General features: G+C 36.5%; 4 protein-coding genes across 5 annotated transcripts in view; 1 reads left to right on the top strand and 3 right to left on the bottom strand.

The window, feature by feature from the left end:
- Positions 1-3,304: 3,304 nt before the first annotated feature.
- On the bottom strand, positions 3,305-4,777 carry LOC107492033 (uncharacterized). The gene is made up of 2 exons (XM_016112999.3): positions 4,028-4,777; positions 3,305-3,431 (listed from the first exon to the last, which is right to left on the bottom strand). Exons 1-2 carry the CDS (start codon positions 4,608-4,610, stop codon positions 3,349-3,351), a joined length of 666 nt encoding a protein of 221 aa, XP_015968485.1. The 5' UTR covers positions 4,611-4,777; the 3' UTR covers positions 3,305-3,348.
- A 782-nt stretch (positions 4,778-5,559) lies between these two features.
- On the top strand, positions 5,560-9,741 carry LOC107492028 (receptor-like protein kinase ANXUR2). Its single transcript, XM_016112993.3, has one exon. It carries the CDS (start codon positions 6,637-6,639, stop codon positions 9,214-9,216), a length of 2,580 nt encoding a protein of 859 aa, XP_015968479.1. The 5' UTR covers positions 5,560-6,636; the 3' UTR covers positions 9,217-9,741.
- A 430-nt stretch (positions 9,742-10,171) lies between these two features.
- LOC107492029 (uncharacterized) lies at positions 10,172-12,990 on the bottom strand. The gene is made up of 8 exons (XM_016112994.3): positions 12,594-12,990; positions 12,249-12,518; positions 11,951-12,077; positions 11,667-11,728; positions 11,323-11,550; positions 10,987-11,108; positions 10,733-10,871; positions 10,172-10,606 (listed from the first exon to the last, which is right to left on the bottom strand). Exons 1-8 carry the CDS (start codon positions 12,885-12,887, stop codon positions 10,445-10,447), a joined length of 1,404 nt encoding a protein of 467 aa, XP_015968480.1. The 5' UTR covers positions 12,888-12,990; the 3' UTR covers positions 10,172-10,444.
- Positions 12,991-20,039: 7,049 nt separating this feature from the next.
- Positions 20,040-20,829, bottom strand: part of LOC107491795 (uncharacterized) — a 4,234-nt gene continuing 3,444 nt past the window's right edge. For both annotated transcript variants that reach the window (XM_052251293.1, XM_052251294.1), the window contains one exon: positions 20,040-20,238. In XM_052251293.1, coding sequence (XP_052107253.1) covers positions 20,062-20,238 — 177 coding nt within the window. In that variant the 3' untranslated portion in view covers positions 20,040-20,061. The remainder of the gene's footprint in view (positions 20,239-20,829) is intronic.

Raw genomic sequence — 20,829 nt, 5'->3', positions numbered from 1 at the left:
TCTATATGAATAGATTGGTAAAAATTTCGAATTTTTTATCCCATTTTTGCTGTATGTGACAAATTCGAGTTTGAGCTTTGGGTATTAAAAAATCTTATGATTTTGATGGTTTAGGGGTGCTTTAATATAAGCTATAGCTGGATTTCATCACCAAATTCAGTAGGTAAAGATAAGAACCACTTTTTTCCTTGTGTTTATGAAATTTTACGAAGTCCTAGTTATTAAATATTGTGAATATTATGTAAATTAGTGTAGATTGAGTAGAAGCTTTGAATTGATCATTGGTGGTGCTTGAGCTTGGTGGAGGTGAAAGTTAGAGCCTAACCTTGGTAAAATCCAAAATTGAGGGTCGATTTTGGCTTCCTAAAGGTATGATTTAAGTTTTATTTAAATATCTGTAATGTGACATGAAATTATAGGCTAGATGCCTCTAGGAATAGGTTTGAATTGTGTATTGGATGGAATGAATATGTGTAATTAATGTATTGTTAAAAATTAAATTTGGTTGATGATTATGAATCTATGAATTATGAGTTGAATTGATGAATGTTAGGCCAAAGGCCGTAAATTTTGGGTCGGAGGCTGGAAAAGGTAAGTCCAGTAAGTTATTGGAATATTAGGCTTGAAATTGAGATGTGAAGTTGATGATGTAGAGTTTTGTAATGTGTGAATTGAGTAGGTTTGAACTTGGTTGATTGTAAATGATTGAAATAGATGGTTCAGGGGTCATTCGATTGAGTAGAAATTGAGGTGACTTGTGAACCTTTGAAAAAATTGATAAATTCTGTTTTTAGACAAAAATTGATTTTTGACAATTTCGACAGATCGTAACTCGATCATCGAAGTTGAGAATTTAACGAAAGTAGACTTTTATGAAAATTTATCTGACAATCTTTTCAATGGTTCAATAATGATTGAAAATGAATGTTGTACAAAAAGTTATAAAAGTTTAAAAATTGGGATGAAAAAATGAATTATGCAGCATATCAATTTTTTGAAAATCTGGTATGCATGCGTACGCAAACATTTGGCTCGACTAAGTGCTCTCGCATACGCGGCACATGTCATGCGTACACGAGTATTCGTTCTGCCCAACATCTCCGCGCACACGAAAGTGGTCTGCATACGCGAGATTTGCAAGTTTACACTCATGCATACGCGAAAATACATATGCATACATGACCACCCCTGTTTTACTGAAGAGTGAACTTTTAAGTTCTCAACCATTTTTCAAACTTTCTAAACCTCTATAAACTCTGTCATGAGTCTAGAGTTGAGAATAGCGGCATGACGCGATATGGAGGAGGCGAATCACGTAGGGAGAGAGTAGGAATGTCAATGTGGCAGGACGAGGGCGGGGGATGCCTCCCTACTCCCCATCCTCGCCTCTAGATTTGCTCCCCGTCTCCATCCCCATTCCCCGTTGTGGGAGAATATTGCTCCCCATCTTCATTACCCATAGGGTCCCATTTTCCACGGGGTCCCCATTCTCCATCTATCTGATAGTTATAACTAATTATTAATTTTCATATGAATAGAGCTACAAGTATCCACCATATATAAAAACAGCAAGATTTTATATAGAAAGTCTAAACGATAAGATGGTGACTTCTTACGAAATGACGCAGTGGGGGGGACACAACGGTGAGCTAGAGGATAGATCAGTGGACGAGGTGGGAGATGTGGCAACAGAGAGAAAAATGGATACGACGGCAGAGTTATGGAAGGGAATACCGCAAATAGAGAACACGACGCGATGAGGGTGATGGCACGGTGAGGTGTGACGAAGCAGTGAGAAGGGAGAGTGGCGAGTAGGTGGTTGCAAAGAGGTTGGATGAAACATGGACAGTGTTAGGGATCTCTGAATTGAAGAATAATTATGCAAATGAGGATTAAAAATTTTGGGTTTTTATGTGTGTGTGTGACGAGGATTAGCGGGGATGGGGCGAGAATCTCCGCTTGAGTCCCTGCACCTACCTCTGGGTAATTTTGTCTTCCGTCCCCATCCCTATAGGAAAAATTTTCCACAGTCGGATCTCTATTTGGAGCAGTCCCCGTAGGGATTTCCGCGTCTCGAAAAATTTTGCCATCCTTAAAAGAGAGTAAAAACAACGTCATATCGAATAGGAAAAGAACGGCTCTGTACCGTTTCTTATAAAAAGAGGTTTTTTTTAAATGCAAATTTAAATTTTAAAAATTTTAAAATTAATTTTTTAAGATAATTATGATATTGGAAAATTTATTCTGATTTTATCATTATATTGGAAATATAAAACCTTGAACTATTTATTGTTTTTAATTGTTATCCTTAACATATTAGTTCACTAAATTGAATGTAAAATACACCAAGAGTTGACAGACAAACATACATATATTAATGCCTAGTTTAAATAAGGGACAAGTCCTTTTATATTTCTTTTCTCTTATGTTTACTAAAATCAAGAGGAAGCGAAAATATAAAATAATATATAAAAATGATACTTTAAAAAATTTTAAAAATAGAGTTAAAATATCTCTTAATTTAATTTTGCATGCAGTTCGTTTCGTATTTAAAATTTTATTCATGATTTGATATGTTTTAAGAATATTACATACACTGTTTTTGTATATATATATATAAGAAACGAAAAAAAAAGACAAATAATTTATCTAAGATTTTTTAGTTGTGTATGAAGAGTTTCTTGTCTGATTAAAAGGAAAAGAAAAAAGAAAAAAACGCAGTACTACTACTAATTAATGCATTTCATTTGATTATGAACTTGGGACGAAGAACTAAATACTGCGGCCTGCAGCATTTGCCAGTGTCGCAAAATACAATAATCCAATATATATTGCATGTAACATTTTCCCTCTTATTATTGTCATATGAAATTAAAAAAGACAATTACTCCTTAATGAAAGGAAATTGAATTAACCCCACGAGGTAATGCATGATTGCTTAGATCATATATAATTGATCTCCAACCAGTCAACCACAACTACTCTCATTGAAGCCAAATCTTTGAATTTGTTTAGCTCCAACGGGAAAAACCCCAACGAATTAAAACAAATTTCCACATTTTTTTTCTTATGATATTTTGGCCTTTTCTTTTTAATATATATAATAAGATCAACAAATGCCCATAAACTATAACTAATAAACTTGAAGGGACTCCCTCTTCCTTCTGTTGGTACCACCTTTGCTTGGTTCTTCTTGCTCTCTCTATCTTTCTCTATTTCTTTCTGCATCTATATATAGAAACATATGTATATATATATATATATATATGTGTATATTTAATTAATTAATTTTATCTTCCTCTGTACAAATTCAAAGCACGCATGGATTCATCCCATTCCAGACTTTATTTAATGAGTTTGCATTATAACAGAACAAGCAACCGCTTGAGCCCAATGCCTTAACTTTGTCTTCACGTGTTTAGGGTCATCCCCTGCACCATTAATCATATCAATTATTAACAAATTAAACATAGTGAACAATCATATTATGTGCTAAGAAAAAATTAACTATCGAATTAACGATTTAACTATAAAATAAAATATTAAAAATAAATTAATAAATTGTAGTTAATTTTTTGTATATATATATAAAAATATTTTTTATTTATACACAAATATAACAACAAATTTAGTAATTACTTTTTTATTTACAGATAATATTTTTATTAGGTAAACACTATCTTTATATAAAATTAATATTTAAAAATTATTAAATAATTTAATAAATTTAATTAAATTATTTTTAATTATTAATTTCACGTGAAACCATTTTTATATAAATTCATACAAATTTTTACTCTGTTAAACTAAATTAATAAGGTAAAAACTCAGGTACAGTCGACTTCAGGTAAAGTTGATAGTTGGGAGTCGTTAGATAATTTAACTAATTTGACTAAATTTTCATCTAACGATTCTCAACTATTAATTTCACGTGAAGTCTACTGCACCTCAGTTTTTAAAAAAATTATTTAATTATTTAATTACCAATCTACAAACATATAAACACATTAAAAATTTATTTAATTACCTGGATTACAAATCTTCCAAGAATCGGAATCAACAGGGACGCCGGGGCTGCCAAAGGAAGAGCGACGACTATGGCAGCAGATGCTCCGAGGGGTTGACGCCGTGCTACCGGAAACTTGGCGGTTCACGGCGAAATAAAGATCTAGAGCCGGCAACGTGTTGCAAAGTGTCTGGCCATCTTCTTCGTTGAATCCAAACCCTAATTCAATGGAGCCTTTCAGCTCATTAAGGTCCTCGTCCGTCACCTCGTCCACGTCGTGCATGCTGCCGCTACTGTTCCGCCTCTGCTCTTGCGTCTGAATCTGCCTTCGCCGCCTCTCCCACGCTATGTCCCGCGGCGTCTCCGATTCGCATTCCGTCTTAATCATCGACAGCTGCTTCGACATCGTCCGCTTCCTCTTCTTCCACGCGGCCGCCGCTGCTGCCGCCACCGGCAAATCTTGCAGCAATTGCAATTTGTCCTCCTCCGATAATGACTCGCCCGACGAAGAAGATGGCGATATTAAGTAGGTAACGTTTCCTTGAAGCTCTTCTTCTTCCCTTCCAGTTGATACAAACAAAGGCCTATACATGGTTACCGCCATTAATTACGGTAATAATACTAATTAATTAATACAAAGTAAGAATTAGATGAGAGATTTTTAATAATTTGTGTGTGATAACGGCGGAGGCAAGGATTATTGAAATCGGCCTTGCCTCGCCGAAAGTCTGATTAGGGAGTTACTACTTTGTTAACTAATTAATTATGAACAAGAATATGAATCAAATGAATAAGGAATTATGGCTAAGTAGATATGAAGGGTGCTAATATATATCTGTATGAGCTATTAATGGGGCTTTCATCATGGTGTATGGTATATTTAACCGTTGGTTTATAACTGTCTTATGCCATATTCTCGCGTTTAATTTAACCAAGTGATTTGTGGGAGGTAGTTTAGGTAATATTTAATTAGCACTATTTGTGGGAGCGATGATATAGGGGATAATCTATTTTCCCTTTATTGGAGGTTAGGTTGCTAGCTACTTTGTATGCACCTATATTCCGGTAAAAATCTTTTATCACTTGAAAACTGCATGCCCAAAATTAAGGTAGATGATGATGATGCAGTTTCCCTTGATCTATGAGGTATTTCCTGTATCTATAGTTCATTAGTTCTAACTTTTAACTGTTAAAACCTCTTTAGTTCTTCACTCTGCGTGAATTCCTTCATCCCCAATGTTCCCCTTATTGACTGGCTACTTGGAGCTTGAGGGAACTGCCAGAACAAATAACTAAAAATCATGCTATAACAGTTCTATACCTAACATAAAAAACAATAGAAAGAAAATAGTTGGTTATTCTTTTTTTTTTTCCGCAATGAAATAAAAAACAAATTCACAAACCAATCATATTAGCTACTCACAGGAGTCAACAATTAAATTAGTTATATGTATAAAATACATGTTAAAAATATTAAAAAAACACACACACACACACACATATATATATATATATATATACACGTACAAATACAATTAATTTACTAGGGATTTTTAGTGTACATATAAAAAAAAATTTGTTAATCAACCAGAAGGTTTTATTTCTTTGAATTGTGAGACTTTTACTTTTTTGTTGCATGTTAATTTCTTTTATGACATTCCATATCCCAAAAACACTAAAAAAATGACTACACCAACATTTTTGAAAAATTGTGATATTCGTTTTATCACTTTCTTTATATTTTTATTATTTTATGTTTCATACTCGAATTTCTTAACTTATAGTTTCTATTTTTAGACTGAATTTGATGTTTATAAACACAAACCACTCTCTCAGTCTCTCTAGTCTGCACAAATATCACCGTTATAAAGAGTTATATTTTTACCAAAAATATTTTAAAAAAAAACTTTATTCCAACAATTTGTCTAAAATTGTCAGCACCAATCGAATAAATAAATTTTGTTGGGAACACTCGGATATAATGCATAACTAATGTTGTTTTGTTTTTATTTTTTACTTTTTTAAAAAGTTTATACATTTTGCTGTCTACTAGTTTTTGAATCATCCGAGATTATACTATGCACGCATGAATGCAAATACACACCTGTTCCTCTTTGAGTCTAAGTGAATCATTACAGACTGTAAACAGAACAAATAGACCATAAATTGTAGGGGGGAAATCATAATAATCTATATCTTAATGCTAAACATAGCTTATTACCTGTTTCATAAAAAACAAAGCCAATTATTAACCATTCACGATTCTTACTCCCCACCTCCCATTTCTTAACTGTGGAAAACAAAAAGAAAATAAAACAAAAGATAAAAACAAAAATCAAAACAAATTCTTCATACCATTATCATACAGAAGAGAATACGAACAGAAAAACTTCATCTCTCTCCCTTCTTACCTGGTTTGGTTGTCTCCAACCCAGGTAAGTCTTCCTTGACTCTCCAGAATATGGCTTGAACCCAAGCCAAAAACCTTAAAACTAAACACCCCATAATTTCATAATCATCTCACATCACGAAAGCAAAAAAGCCAAGAATCCATCATAGTCTTTTCTGGCGTACAGGGAATTAAAACCCTTCTTGTTCCTGTATGCCTCATATCTTTGTCTACTCCAACCATGCAAGAAAGTGCAGGTCTCTTGCTTGTTATTTCTCTTGTTCTGTCCAATGCCATTCTTCACGTATGGAGCCAGGACACAGGGGCATTACTCTTGACTTGTGGCGATGAAGCCGGTGCCAAAGATCTTGATGGAAGGCAATGGAGCCCTGATGAGAAGTACTTATCAAAAGGAAGCAATTCCATAGCATCCAGAGCCACCTATCAAGACCCTTCTCTAATCTCAGAAGTTCCATACATGACTGCAAGAGTTTTCGAATCCAAGTCAACATACAAATTCCCTATCAAACCTGACAAGCGCTATTGGCTGAGGCTGCATTTCTATCCTTCTTTCTATGGAAGCCATGACTGCGCAGATTCATATTTCTCTGTCACAGCAAATTCCATCACACTCCTCAGCAATTTCAGCGCCTCAATCACTTGCCTTGCTCTCTCACAGGCTTACATTGATAGGGAGTATTCCCTTGCAGCTCTGGGTTCTGACACCTTGACTCTCACTTTCAAGCCTGCTGACAAGAATGGTGCTTTTGCTTTTGTCAATGGCATTCAACTGATCCAAATGCCAGAGCTTTTTGATTCTGCTTCTATGGTTGGTTTCGACCAAACATTCGATGCTAAGAGCATGCACGTGCAAACAATGTTCAGATTAAACGTTGGTGGAAAATACCTCTCTCCTACACAAGATTCTGGCCTTACAAGGATTTGGTACGATGATTATCCTTACATCTATGGTGCATCCACTGGAATCACCACAAGTGCTCCCAGTGATGTGAAACTCAACTACCAAAGCATGCCAGAGTACACTGCTCCTTCTGATGTCTACCTCACATCAAGATCAATGGGTACTGACAAGAATGTCAATATGGGCTATAACCTCACATGGGTTTTCCAAATTGATCCCAACTCCATGTACCTTGTTAGGCTGCATTTCTGTGATTACTTTAACAAGGAAGTCAATGACCTTGCTTTCAATATCTTCCTTAACAGCCAAATGGCAGAAGCTGGAATTGATGTGATTGCAATGGTAGGAGGCAGAGGAATCCCATTATATAGAGACTTTGTGGTTTATGCTAGAGATGGGGCTGATAGTGACCAACTTTGGGTTGCTCTTCACCCAAATGGTATTACAAAGCCCTCTTACCTTGATGCCATACTTAATGGTCTCGAGATTTTCAAGCTCAGTGACACAGACTTGTCTGGCCCCAATCCTACGCCTTCAGACAGGTTCAATCGTGAAAGCGAAGAGAAGTTTGAAAGCCACAAACCATACAATAAGACCGTTGTTATAGGTGGCGCTGCGGGTGGTGCCGCTGGTTTTGCCTTGGTGGCTGCCATATGTCTTGCTGTCCATAAGAAGAAGAAATATGCCGGACAACACACGCATTCAAGCTGGCTCCCCATACATGGCAACTCATCAGGAGCCAGCAAATCCTCCATGTCTGCTAGTAGCATCGGTAGCTCCAACGTCACTGCCATGGCTCAAGGTCTTTGCCGCTATTTCACCTTGCAGGAGATGAAGCATGCAACGAAGAACTTCGATGAGGCCAATGTTATTGGTGTTGGAGGATTTGGAAAGGTCTACAAGGGTGTCATTGATAATGGAATGAAAGTGGCCATCAAGAGATCAAATCCAGAATCTGAGCAAGGAGTTAATGAGTTCCAGACTGAGATTGAGATGCTTTCCAAGCTGAGACATAAGCATTTGGTGTCACTGATTGGTTTTTGCGAGGACAATGATGAGATGTGCCTGGTTTATGACTACATGGCTCTGGGAACATTCAGGGACCATCTCTACAAGGGAAACAAACGTCTAGGTACTCTTTCATGGAAGCAAAGATTGGAGATCTGCATTGGAGCAGCAAGGGGGCTTCACTACCTTCACACTGGAGCTAAGTACACCATCATTCATAGAGATGTCAAGACAACTAACATTCTCTTGGATGAAAACTGGGCTGCAAAGGTTTCGGATTTCGGGTTGTCAAAAACAGGTCCAAACATGAACAACGGCCATGTGAGTACTGTGGTGAAGGGAAGTTTCGGCTACTTGGATCCTGAATACTTCAGAAGGCAGCAACTGACCGAGAAATCTGATGTGTACTCATTTGGGGTTGTTCTGTTTGAAGCTCTATGTGCTAGGCCTGTTTTGAATCCTAATCTTCCAAAGGAACAGGTTAGTCTTGCAGAATGGGCACTACTATGCAAAAGAAGGGGAACACTAGAGGAGATCATTGATCCTTCTTTAAAGGGAAAGATCAACCCAGAAAGCTTGAAGAAGTTTGTAGACACTGCTGAGAAGTGCTTGTCTGACATTGGAGTCGAACGTCCTACCATGAACGATCTGTTATGGAATCTTGAATTTGCTCTCACCCTGCAAGAGAGTGGTTCAACTCACTCTTCAGTGTCACACAGCGGAGAAAGTGAGCTTGAAGAAATAAGTTTAGACGACAAAGACACAGCAAGCCATAATAAGAGCCAGAGCCTTGGGGTTCAGAATGAGCTTAGCCAGCGGCAGCAGCAGGATTCTACCAGTGATAATACAGGTGCCATCTACTCACAATTTGTCAACCTCAATGGGAGATGAAGAACTGCTATGGTCTATGGATGATTCTTGATTGTTTAGTTTAATTAGGGGAGATACAAGGAAGCCATGGGATTCAAGCAAAATAAAAACACCAGCTTCTTTGCGTTGCTTCTTCAAAGGATGTAATGCTATGATTGCTCTTTTTCTATTCTCTCCTATTTGTCATGTTCAACTTGCCTCTTGTTCATAATATAGATATACATATATATATTATATATACGTATATTTTTTATTTATAGTTAGCAAGTTTCGGTTCTGCATAGACCGAATCTCATTCATGTATTATATGCTCTATAGATCTCAGTAAAGGAAGCATTTGGATAACTTGCTTGCAAATTGCAAATTGCAAATTATCATGTAGGTACTGTTAATCTTATTAGAATTATAGAAACAGAAAGTCTGTCTTATTTTTCCTTTATGGCCTGCCTTCTAGTTGACTTATGCACCAAATATGCATGTACTAAAAGCAAAAAGTAACTTGAGCTTTCTAGAGAAAGATCAATGAGCACCAGCGTTATGATAGTCATAGCTCAATACTTTTCATGTTATTTATCTTTAGTTGCAGTTTATCTTTTATACTATTACTAACTAAATAGAAGTCGTTAACAATTACAATTATCGATCAATGGTTGTCCTAGAATCCTAAAACATATTACCAACAGGTAGCTCAGATAATTTTTTAGTAAAGTGTACTAAAATTGTTTCCAGCCATTGCTTGGCAAAGTTAAGATCATCAATTCAACATATGATCACTAGTTGTATCATGTTTTAATAACTTCTCATCATTTTAAACTAATTCTGATATCAAATTTTCAGTCAACAAAATTATGGTAAATGATGAAAATTAGTATGTTAGATAGCCGGTGAAAGAGACAGACAACAAATAGAGCAAACATGATGCTATTGATTCATTACAAAAAGAATAATGACATGCTCTCCAGAATCATTATCCTAATTTTTAAGTGAAGAAAATTTTACAAAATTTTAATTGCTTGAAAATATACAAGTTAATTACAATCATGTATCATATTTTCATGTCATGTGGCTGTTAAGGGAGATAATAAGGCCCCTTTTCCCCTAAGTAGAGTTGCAATTTCTAGTTGAATCTCTAACGTTAATACTTTCCCCGCTGGGGAGCAGGGGTTTCCTTTGCATGGATATGATATCAAACCTGTCATGAATTTTATGCTTCCAGAGAAGAGACCTTCGTGATCATGAGCACCATGGCCTATTTTGCAAGTTCGTATAATTGTGCTTCATCTATCTTATCATCTGACCGCAAACCTGGGAATTGTCCAATATCATGGCCTTCCAGTGGTTGGAACTCTTGATTTAAACCGACTGCAAATTCTGCAGGATCAGCTCCAGTGCTTTGAAAATAGTCTGCAATCTGCAACCCAACATAAAAAGAATATTTTCAATGCGCTTGACGGCAGAGTAAAATTGAATCCAGTATGCTGAAAATGCCCAACTAGGCACTGGCATTTTCTTTAGCATTGTCTTAAAAGTAACATACGTGGTTAGCCAGAGCGATTCCACTCAGTACTGCTGACTCTATATTAGAACCTAGCAGCCAATCACCGCATATCCCAGCCCTTCCAAAGGGATCAAAGATGCAAGGAATTCGAGGTGTATTTGTAGGGAGGGCTGCACCCCTGCAAATCTCAATCAGAAACATTTTGAGGATTGAGTTGTGACTGAGAACAATCACACAAGAAATGCAATGGAGAGAGCATGTGTGATATCAAAGGAAATGAACATGACTCTCACCATAATTGGAGCCTGGTATAAGACAGCTTTGGAAGTGACCCTTTTGATAGTCCAAGAGCAGCCTCAACACTCTCTAGCATTTCTGCCGTTACCCTTGATGATGTAGCAGCAGGGATGTTTTCCTGATAAACAATAAAAAGCTGGGTCAACTTCCAGAGACATGGGGAAAGATTTAAAAAAGGGAATGCATGTGATATATGTCACTATATTGTCCTCGCCAATGCATGACGCTAGGTAATGAACGATGGATCATTATATCCTAAGTCTAGCCAATTTCACACTTATGAAAGAAAGTAAGAAACTAACTCATACTGTACTGAAAATTGAACCCCTTACCTGAGGAACCTTGTTCTGTTTTCCATAAGCAGCAGTGCTCAGGAAGGTCCAACAGTGAGGACCACCATTATGAGAATTCTGTAGTTTCTTTGTATTATTGGCCATCCATGACAATGAATCAACTCCTCGCACAAAAGCTCCTTCAAAAGGAACTTCTGTGGCATCCCAAAAAGGAAGAGGGTCCTCAAATGCCGCTAGAAGGGCCCATATTGAACTCAGTTCCAATCTCTAATACAAGCAAAACAAAAACAGTATGAGATGTATATAACTGTGCTTTATCAGTAAGCGAACCAGAAAAGAGTACAGGTTATAAATGAAGTCAACAGGGCATTTCCTGAATTTACCTTCATTTGTTTTGCAATTAAAGGTAACCCTGATGTCATGAGCAAGCGATTCGCACATTTTCCTGTCGGCAAAGAAGCAGTAGTTACTAGAAGAATCTAAAAATCAAGCAATGTTTGTGCAAAGGGTACTCCAGTCGCACATTTTTGTGGTAAAGTCCAAACTCGAGATGACATGTACGAAAAACAAAAACCTTTGATAACTTCTCCCCTTTCTAAAGATTAAAAATGAAAGCATAGTCATAATCACAGTCGCAGATATGCAAAAGATAGACAAGGAAATTTACCATTGTGTGCAATAACAATAGCATCGAACTGGCCACAAGGTTTCCCATTTTCACTCAAGTGCCACATCCCATTGAAGGGCTCGAGCTTGCTGACCCAGCACGGTCTCACCACATTAACCATGCGAGCCTGCACTGAGAGAGTTAGATTCTTGTTAGGGGAACAACACCAAAAAATACAAAAATCTTGACAACAACAACAACAACCGCAAACAAGTGTAATTCAAGTAACAGACACTGAAATTCACTCCTAATTGTGGAATGCAACAAAATGCTAGTACTTTCTTGAATATGGAATAACCTGAGCAAGTAAAGAATCAGCAAGGGAACGCATTCCATGAGTGGCAATGTATCTTGGAGGAGATGATGGGAAAGGAACAAAGTTGCCACCGCTCTGAAGCTCTCCAATGGGACCCTTCCACTCTGAGACAAGACCCTTATCGATCCAATCATGAACCAGCTCAGCGAAACGAGAATCATTGACAGTGAAGAACTGAGCAGCGTGGTCAAATACCAACGAATTACGATCAACAACCCTCGTTCCCAATCTTCCACCAAGACCATGAACACCCTGCAATGTTAAATTAGTTTATTAACAAACAAGACGAATGCGAAAATTAGGGGAGTGAAGGAAGAGAACACTGACGGTGTCGAAAACGGTGGAGCGAACGCCGCGTTGTTCGAGGAAGGAGGCGCAGAGGAGGCCGGAGATGCCGCCGCCGATTATGGCGACGAGTGGGTCGGGGGAGAGCGGGGCGGTGAAGGTGACCTGTTCCTGAGTGAAGGTTTTCTTGAGAGCTGATCTTCTAGAAGCGCCGTACGACGATGGCTTCTTTCGGGTTTTGGAGCGAGGGTTTCGGGTTTGGGCATTCATGGTGGAGCTTTGAGTTGGGAATGGACACAATCCAAAAAGGGGAAATAGTTTGGAGGTGTTAACCATGGTTGATGGTTCCTGAGATTTTGGAACACTTGCCAAAAAAAGAAGCGCCAAGATGAATATGGTTCCTCTACAATCTACATCTGCATTACTTTGGATAGAATGATAGAATCATCTATTTAATTTAATGCATTCTCTACTACTGTAAATGTGAATATGGCCCCATAAATTGGCGAAATTCCACAAACGGCCCAGTGGGGGCATTTCAGTAAATGTAGAATAGAAATAGTCCATAGGAAGAAAGGCACTCCTCAAATTTTGGATTTAAATGACCAAAAATGTTTTTTCAACAGTATTTTTGTCGTTATAAAATTTTGGGTTTAAGGCGAAAACTCACATGATCCTGTTATACAAATTTTTTATTGGATATCTAATAATTTGACAACAAAATTTTCTTTTTTTTTAATTATGAATATCAGTTTTTTAAATATACACCAAAAATTTCTCTTTGAACAGAACCAAAAGAATAATATGACGTAAACTAAAACTTAAAAATTTAAATTAAAAGAAAAGAAAATTACAGATTAATAAAACAAAATAAAGAAACTTCAGCAAAGTTAAAAAAACTCTTAAAACTAAAATCAATAATTCGAAAACTTAAAAAAAAGACAATTAATTTACTGAAGAAAAATAGTTTACATAAAAGGAAATTACAGAAAAATTTGAAAAAAAATGTAAAGACATGGAATAAATCCTAACAAAAAAGTTTGTGGTAGACTCAAAAAATTGTTAGGAATATGAGTGTGTAAGAGTATTTTTTGAAAATGAATTTTAACATTTTACTTTCTCTAAACTTCATGCATTTATAGATTTCTTTGACCAATCAAATGTTGCTAAATATCCCTTTCTAAAGAACTCTGAAAAGTAATTGTTCCCACCAAATGCGGACACTATATAACCGTCTCCAATTGGAAGGAATCTCTAATCTTATTATTTGTAACAGATCTGCTTCTCTTTATCTCGACAACCTTCATCGAACCAATTACCTTTTTCCTTATCAACCTCCTTTATTCGACAAGAACTTATCACACTCGACGAGACTTATAACACACAATCTTCAACATCTCGATCACAACATCTCTTAACTTATGATTTATTTCGGCCAATAAATTGTCTCTTTAGAATTGTCGTTTTCATGCATGAAGGTAAAACATTTAATCCTTATTGAAAATTTTTTTCTTAAACATCAAACTAAAATTAAAAAATGGGAAGAGTTAATGTCACACGTCTCTTAACCAATCACATCTGCACAATCTCATTAATTGTGCCCACTTCAGACGTTTCTACTTAATTACTTTTTTCTCTCTTCTAAACTTTTAACTTTCCAAAAGGCTACAAGTTTTTTTTTAAATAAAAACCCAAAATCTTTCGTCTTTAGAATTCAAAAAGTTTCTTATTTCTACTTCGCAATTTCTCCTTGACTGTTACAAGAAATTTCGTATTACAGGCTCTTCCATTCTTTCACACTTTCTCTGAAATGTTTCTATTTCATCCTATATGCTTTACTTCATACATTTCATCTTCCCTAATCTTCACCAAACATATTCCTTACAAAACCTAATTTCACCTTCTTTATTTCACAGACATGGATACATCAACCCCTCTCATAACCTCTTCAACAGAAGTTAAAGAAAAAACAACAAGAAGAACATGCCACCACTCAAGTTTTTGAACATTCAAGCTTGAAAATCCTAATTCAAACAACAGACACCATTATTGAAGACCTAATTGATACAATAAATAACAAAAAGATTCTCTTCCCTTTCTCCGACGAAAATGAACTCCATTGCTTTCTAAGCCCTTTGAATTCTCCTCGGCAAGCTAAAAAGGTTTTTCATTACTTCCCTAGTATCGAAGGTCAGGATTTACTTATCAAACAAGACTTGTTTGTGGTTCCCTTTGTTGACAGCAAACATCTATTTCGCAATAATCCCAAGATTTCCTTCAAAAACTCAAGTTTTCTTGCTTGGTACAAGAGAATTGAGCCTCTGAAATTAGAAAAATGGAAGTTTCGGAGATTTTATGATCTCCTCAGACTCTCACATTTTTCACCAACAACATATCATTGAATGATTGGGGCTGCGCTATGTTTTTGGAACAAAAACACCAATAATTTCCATCTTTTGTGTGGTATGATCAGACCTACACTCTTCGATGTTGCAACTATCATAAGGCTTTCTTTAAGTGGACCTATGGCTATCTTCAATATGATGCTTGAACGGAGATACAACATCATCGAGAAAAATTCTTATGGGGAATTCATCAAACACAACATGGGAGATGATGGTAGTTTGGTCACAGATGATGAAGATGTTGCCTTTTTATACTACTGGCTTAACGCTATCATTTTCTGCTCAAGAAGGGTTTATATACAAAAATTGTTCATTCCGTTAGCTGTCCTAATCCATGAAAAGTGCAAAGTTAGCCTAGCCAAGTTACTCCTAGGCAGTCTTTATGACGAATTAGGACAAATGGTTGACAGCCTTCGAAACAAGACTTCAATTAGCGCAGGAGGCCCTCTTTGGTTATTATAGCTTTGGTTGAACGCTATTTTTGAAAAACATATGAAACACAAGGAAATTGCCTCCACAGTCAAACAAAGCACTAAAGGACATCGATTGATTACCTTGGAACCAAATTTTGTCAACTCTCACTCTACTAATGAACTCTTCTGGGAAGTATTCTCGAAACTTCATTCATGCAAAGACTTTCAAATGAAGACTTAAAGCTTGCTCCGTTTGTCGACAAAAAATGTGGACCAACCTGGTTTCGACTCTCTTTGGTTCAAAAAGATGAGAATAAGGAACAACAACATTCAAATAACACCATGTGGTCCAATTTCCTTGCCATCCAAGTGTTTCCGACAGAAATTCCTCAATACAAAAAGGAACAAGTTCGAGTCCCACTACATGCTCCCCATTATGTTGCAAGACAAATGTGTTTTTCTCAAGCTATACCAACACTATGTCCAAGCAAGTCTCCTCCTCTTTGCCAAATAAATTTCAACAAAAAGAGAGAAATTCACAAATGTCTCGAGTGCAACGAGAAATATCAAAGCCACTACTTCCCAGTCAACTTTGTTCGAAGCTTTATGTTACCAAGTCCTTTGTCGAGTGGTGGGCGACTACTCTCGCTACAATCGATCACTTGATGATATCTCTAAAAACCTTATCAAGACTTTTCCAAATATCATCGACGTACCCATTCAAAAATCTTCCAAAAGGAAACCTGAATCACCAAAACTTTGACAAGGAAAGAAAGCACGACCAATCTCGACAAAAGCTCCTCCGACTAACAAGGTAACTTTAGACAAACTTCAATTCTTTAATATGAATTTCAATATCACTAGCTTTTGATCCTAAACTCTTGAAAAAATTTTCAAACATCAATGTAGGAAGGGTCATCTGATAAACCCACCATCTCATCTCCAAAAAAGACTCTCATTCATTCGAGTGAATCTTCTGCCACCTCAAGTACTTCGGATTCTAGCAGCACTTCGAAAAGCTCTGCTCACTCATCAAACTCTCAACCCCAAGAAGTAGAGGTATTCTATCAATTTTTGTTTTGCAAATAACTGTAATGATGAACTAAAACTAAAATTGAATTTTAAAAATGAACCATTTTAGATTGAGATTCCTCCTAAAAATTCATAACTATTTTCGACAACAAAATCTCCTATCGATGAAAAGAGAGGAAATTCTTCGAACTCCTTATCAAGTGGCCATGTCTTATTACATTACCTACAAACTGATCGAGAAAACCAACAGCTTGATGAACAAACTGAAGAACCTATCGAAGAAGTTGTCCATCCTGTCGAACAGATAAATTCTCCAAATAAACCAAATAAAGAGAATCCCTCAAAGGTTCAAGCAATAGAAGAAGAATTTTCTCCTCACCAAATTGATGTCGGTCCCACTCTTGTATATTCTCCTTCTAAAAAAAATCCAATTGAAAAAGGCAGAGAAATGAGCAAAACTACTTCTCACACCAATCCAGAAACCAATATTACATTCAATCCTGACAATCAAGCTGGACATACTCCTGAAAACCTCAAAAAAGTTATCAACCTCCATCAGTTACAATCTCTAACCCACCAAAAGCATATTTAGATGAGTTTTTTTCTGTTGTATTTAGTATTTCTTACAAAATAGAAATTTCATCTCCAGTTCAGGCTACTAAAGAATCATCAGGGCATGGGATCTCTAAAGAACTAACCCCTCGTGCTATTGAAGGGCTAAAAATTCTCCTTCAACTTCTGAAACACATTATTGATGAATGGGTGAATCGAGATGACTTAAAGTCCATGTTCTCTGATATCTTGAGTGCTACTCTCGAATATCGAGTTCCTCTCAATTTTTCTGATTTGGTGAAAAAAATTATAGAAAATTGTCAATAACTTATTCATCTCCCACAACAAGCTCACTAACTTCAAGAAAAGCATGGTAGAAATTGAAACAAAATCTGTGCAACTAGAAGCTTCTTATGCATCAATACAGAAGATTTACAAGAAGTATGAAATAAATGTTGCTCGTGCTGCCAATGCTCGAGAACAACTAGCTCGAGGCCAAGAGGAACTTGAAAGAGAACTTGCTAAAATTCATGAGGAAGAAGCTTTACTAGAAGGACCCTTTCTTAAAGCCGATAAATAGAAAAAAGACCTCAATCAAGACTCGAGAGCTATGTGGAAAGGAAAACAATAGGTTGCCTTTTGGTTGCAATTGCGCAAGATGGGAATCAAAACATTATACTGATTGCTTTTGCCATTATAGAGGGTGAGATTGTTGATGCGTGGCACTTTTTTTTCAGTAATTTACGAACACATGTTGTAAGAAAAGATGGCGTGGGGATAATCTCTGATCGTCGTGAGTCAATCTGGGCCACAGTAAATCGTAGCAGAGGTGATTGGAAACCTCTGAGAGTATGATGGATGTTTTGTATTTGGCACATTGACAGTAACTTCTTGAGGGAATTCAAGGTTCTGTACTTGCAAAAGCTTGTGGTCAACATTGGGTATTCAAGGACAGTGGAGGAGTACAATGCCAACTATAGGAGGTTGCAAGAACGAGGTGAGACATATGTTCGTTGGTGCGACAACATCGATCGTCCCCAGTGGGTGTTGGCGTTTGACGAGGGACATCGATGGGGTCACATGACGACGAACTTTGTCGAATATGGCAAACCCATGAAAGATTTATGTAATTCTTGGAGGACCACTTGGGGTTCGCTGCCGAATATCGCAAGGCTCTGCGTGATCAAGAAGTCGTGACTGCTATCGGTCCAACCAGTCACAACCTCTCCGTCGATCGGTAGGCCGAATATGTATAACACGTCCTCCAGTGTCACTGTGACCTCATCCACTGGCATTACAAACGTACGTGTCTCCGGCCGCCACCTTTCCACAAGAGCAGCTAGCATTGCGGAATATCCTCTTATCACTCCAACTCTTAAGAGCTGATAAAATCCGGTGGTCCGTAAGGCTTGCTCAACATCCAGATGCCACGTCTCTGGTTAGTCAAGTTTACGAGGCAAAAGATTCCTATTAGCCTGATAAAGTTCAACCACAAAAGGAATTAATTTAATAAATAGCAATACGAATAAATTGATAACTTCTTATTACTCACATCTATATTCTTTGTTAGTTCACTATAACATATAACTATATATTATTGGCTAGCAAAATATATGTTTACAAAATATAAAATATCATATTCTAATAAATAATAAAAAATATATATTAATTTAAAAAAAATTAATATTAATTATAATCTATATTAATATTTAACATTATACTTAGAATAATAATACCCAAATAAATAATAATCAACTACTAAATAAATGTTAACCAAGTAAATACTAATAAATTAAACAAAAAAACAAACTTACATAATTAAGATGTTTCAAATAATTGGCCACATGATCTTCAAGAAATGTATAAATTACCTACCATTTTGAGTATTCTAATCTCACTCTCAACCTTAAAACTAACTCAAAATGCTAAGTCTCAATGAGTGAAAATTCCACCCTCATCTCCCTCAACAATGAAAGGAAACCCTAAATCTCCAACCCCACTACCTTCTTAATATAGACGACAGCCCTACCAACCACCCCTCCCACCATTAACGATGCTTGTTCCCAGAGGGGGGCCTACCTCTTGCATGCACTAACACGAGGCAACACGCATCCCACGTGCTGCTGCATGGTAGACAAGTGGCACAATGACGTTAACACGCAACTTGCGTGATGCTGCATGGTGGACAAGTGGCGCAGCGACATCAACACGCAGCCTGTGTGCTGCTGCATGGTGGCCACATGGCGGAGCGCCACCAACACGCAACCTATGTGCTGCCTTGGTGGCATGCACGTGTTCGTAGCGTCCTCAACTCGCATCCTACGTGATGCTTGGTTAATCTACATGATTCTTGGATGAAGAAATTTTCGCTTGAGTATGTATAGTTGCCTCTTGCATGGAGTAAGGTTGAGTTAAGTATGTATGATTGCCTCTTGTCGTTTGTCTCTTGTCTCTTGCAAAGACGACACGTCAGCACGCAAGTTGCGTGGTGAGCAACATAGAATTTGCGTGTTGGCCAACATTTTTTACTTCATAATTGTAAAAATCATCCCCAACACCAATATTTAAAGAAAACACCATTGCTTTTTCTATATAAAAAATAATTTCTGTAATCTAATCGCATATATTTCTTTCGATTATTACATCATTTAAAAACATTAGACGACTAACACTTTTAATATAAAAGTGAGATAATTAACTAATATTAATTCAAATATAATAAAATAAAAAAATGGCGAAAACTCAACCCATTCCATATTTTAAAACTTGCGGCAAAAACCAACTTGCTTAGGACTTCCAATGTTGCTGGTTTCATTTTTGGGACAAAACAAGTGTCCAAAGAACCACATTAATGATTGAAAGAATAAATAAATACAAACCCATGTTACAAACAAAGATACATCTAGTATCACTTAATCTTAATGGAATAGACACAAGGGACATCACATCCTACAAAATGGGAACATATTTCATATGGATTCAGATAACGTGATTTATCCAAATTTTTTACTTACAAAACATCATATTGCACTTCAAAAACGAAGAACGTTAGAGAATTTCTCCCCATCTGTGTATGAATTTGTGGAACCCATAATGTGTCGAGCTTAATTAATAGTTAATTTTGGAAGCAGCGTCATTGCTGTTGTGTCTGGTGATGGGTCTCTTACTACCAATGCTACGCGCTGCACGTGAACAAATTTCTGGATGTGCAGTTAAAGCATCACCGCAGCTCCGTCTCCTTGACACTTTGGTCAGGTTTGGTGACTTTGGCCGAGTCAGGGGTGACTGCCATGCATGAAACCAAAGGAATTACAGACATGGAAGGAAGAGATGTTTTGGCGACAAAAGTTCAAAGTCTAACCAAATTTATTTTTTTTACTAATATCTTTAGTCATCATTTTTATTAACTAGTAAAAGAAAAGTGAGTAATTTTACGTCATTAAATGTAATTTTATACCATTAAAAATATTAATAATAATTAAATTTTACAAGATTTACTGGTCTCCTAACACCCTTCATAATAAATTATACTGACCTTTTAAGTTTTTAGGCCTTAGCATTTTTTTTTTCTGATTATTCAAGTTGTTTATTGCATTTGCATATAAAGATAATAATTGATAATTATTAAATAATAATTTAATTAAATACGTTAAATTATTTAATGATTTTTATCCATCATTCTCCTAAAGAAACTACTTTATTTGAGTAGCAATCTTATTTTTTATAAGTACGTAGCTTGTGACTTTTGAACGATAATATTTTAAAGCAAAATGATAATGTCACTCACATTTTTTATAATGTCATTTCACAAATGATTTTTTTGTATTGTATGTGTGTATGAATCTATAAAAAATAAAGTGGTATTATCAAAATAAG

This window comes from Arachis duranensis, chromosome 6 (genome assembly GCF_000817695.3).
Source record: "Arachis duranensis cultivar V14167 chromosome 6, aradu.V14167.gnm2.J7QH, whole genome shotgun sequence".
In the NCBI taxonomy this organism is placed as follows: Eukaryota; Viridiplantae; Streptophyta; class Magnoliopsida; order Fabales; family Fabaceae; genus Arachis; species Arachis duranensis.
This window is presented reverse-complemented; position numbering and strand designations above follow the sequence as displayed.

Excerpts from the sequence above, each read along its gene's own strand:
- LOC107492033 (XM_016112999.3), bottom strand. The coding sequence starts at position 4,610 with ATGGCGGTAACCATGTATAGGCCTTTGTTTGTATCAACTGGAAGGGAA. Across the intron at positions 3,432-4,027 it reads TTGGAAGATTTGTAATCCAG|GGGATGACCCTAAACACGTG; the intron begins GTAATTAAATAA and ends TTAATGGTGCAG.
- LOC107492028 (XM_016112993.3), top strand. The coding sequence starts at position 6,637 with ATGCAAGAAAGTGCAGGTCTCTTGCTTGTTATTTCTCTTGTTCTGTCC.
- LOC107492029 (XM_016112994.3), bottom strand. The coding sequence starts at position 12,887 with ATGGTTAACACCTCCAAACTATTTCCCCTTTTTGGATTGTGTCCATTC. Across the intron at positions 11,729-11,950 it reads TATTGTTATTGCACACAATG|GAAAATGTGCGAATCGCTTG; the intron begins GTAAATTTCCTT and ends CTTTGCCGACAG. Across the intron at positions 11,551-11,666 it reads TAATTGCAAAACAAATGAAG|AGATTGGAACTGAGTTCAAT; the intron begins GTAAATTCAGGA and ends TGCTTGTATTAG.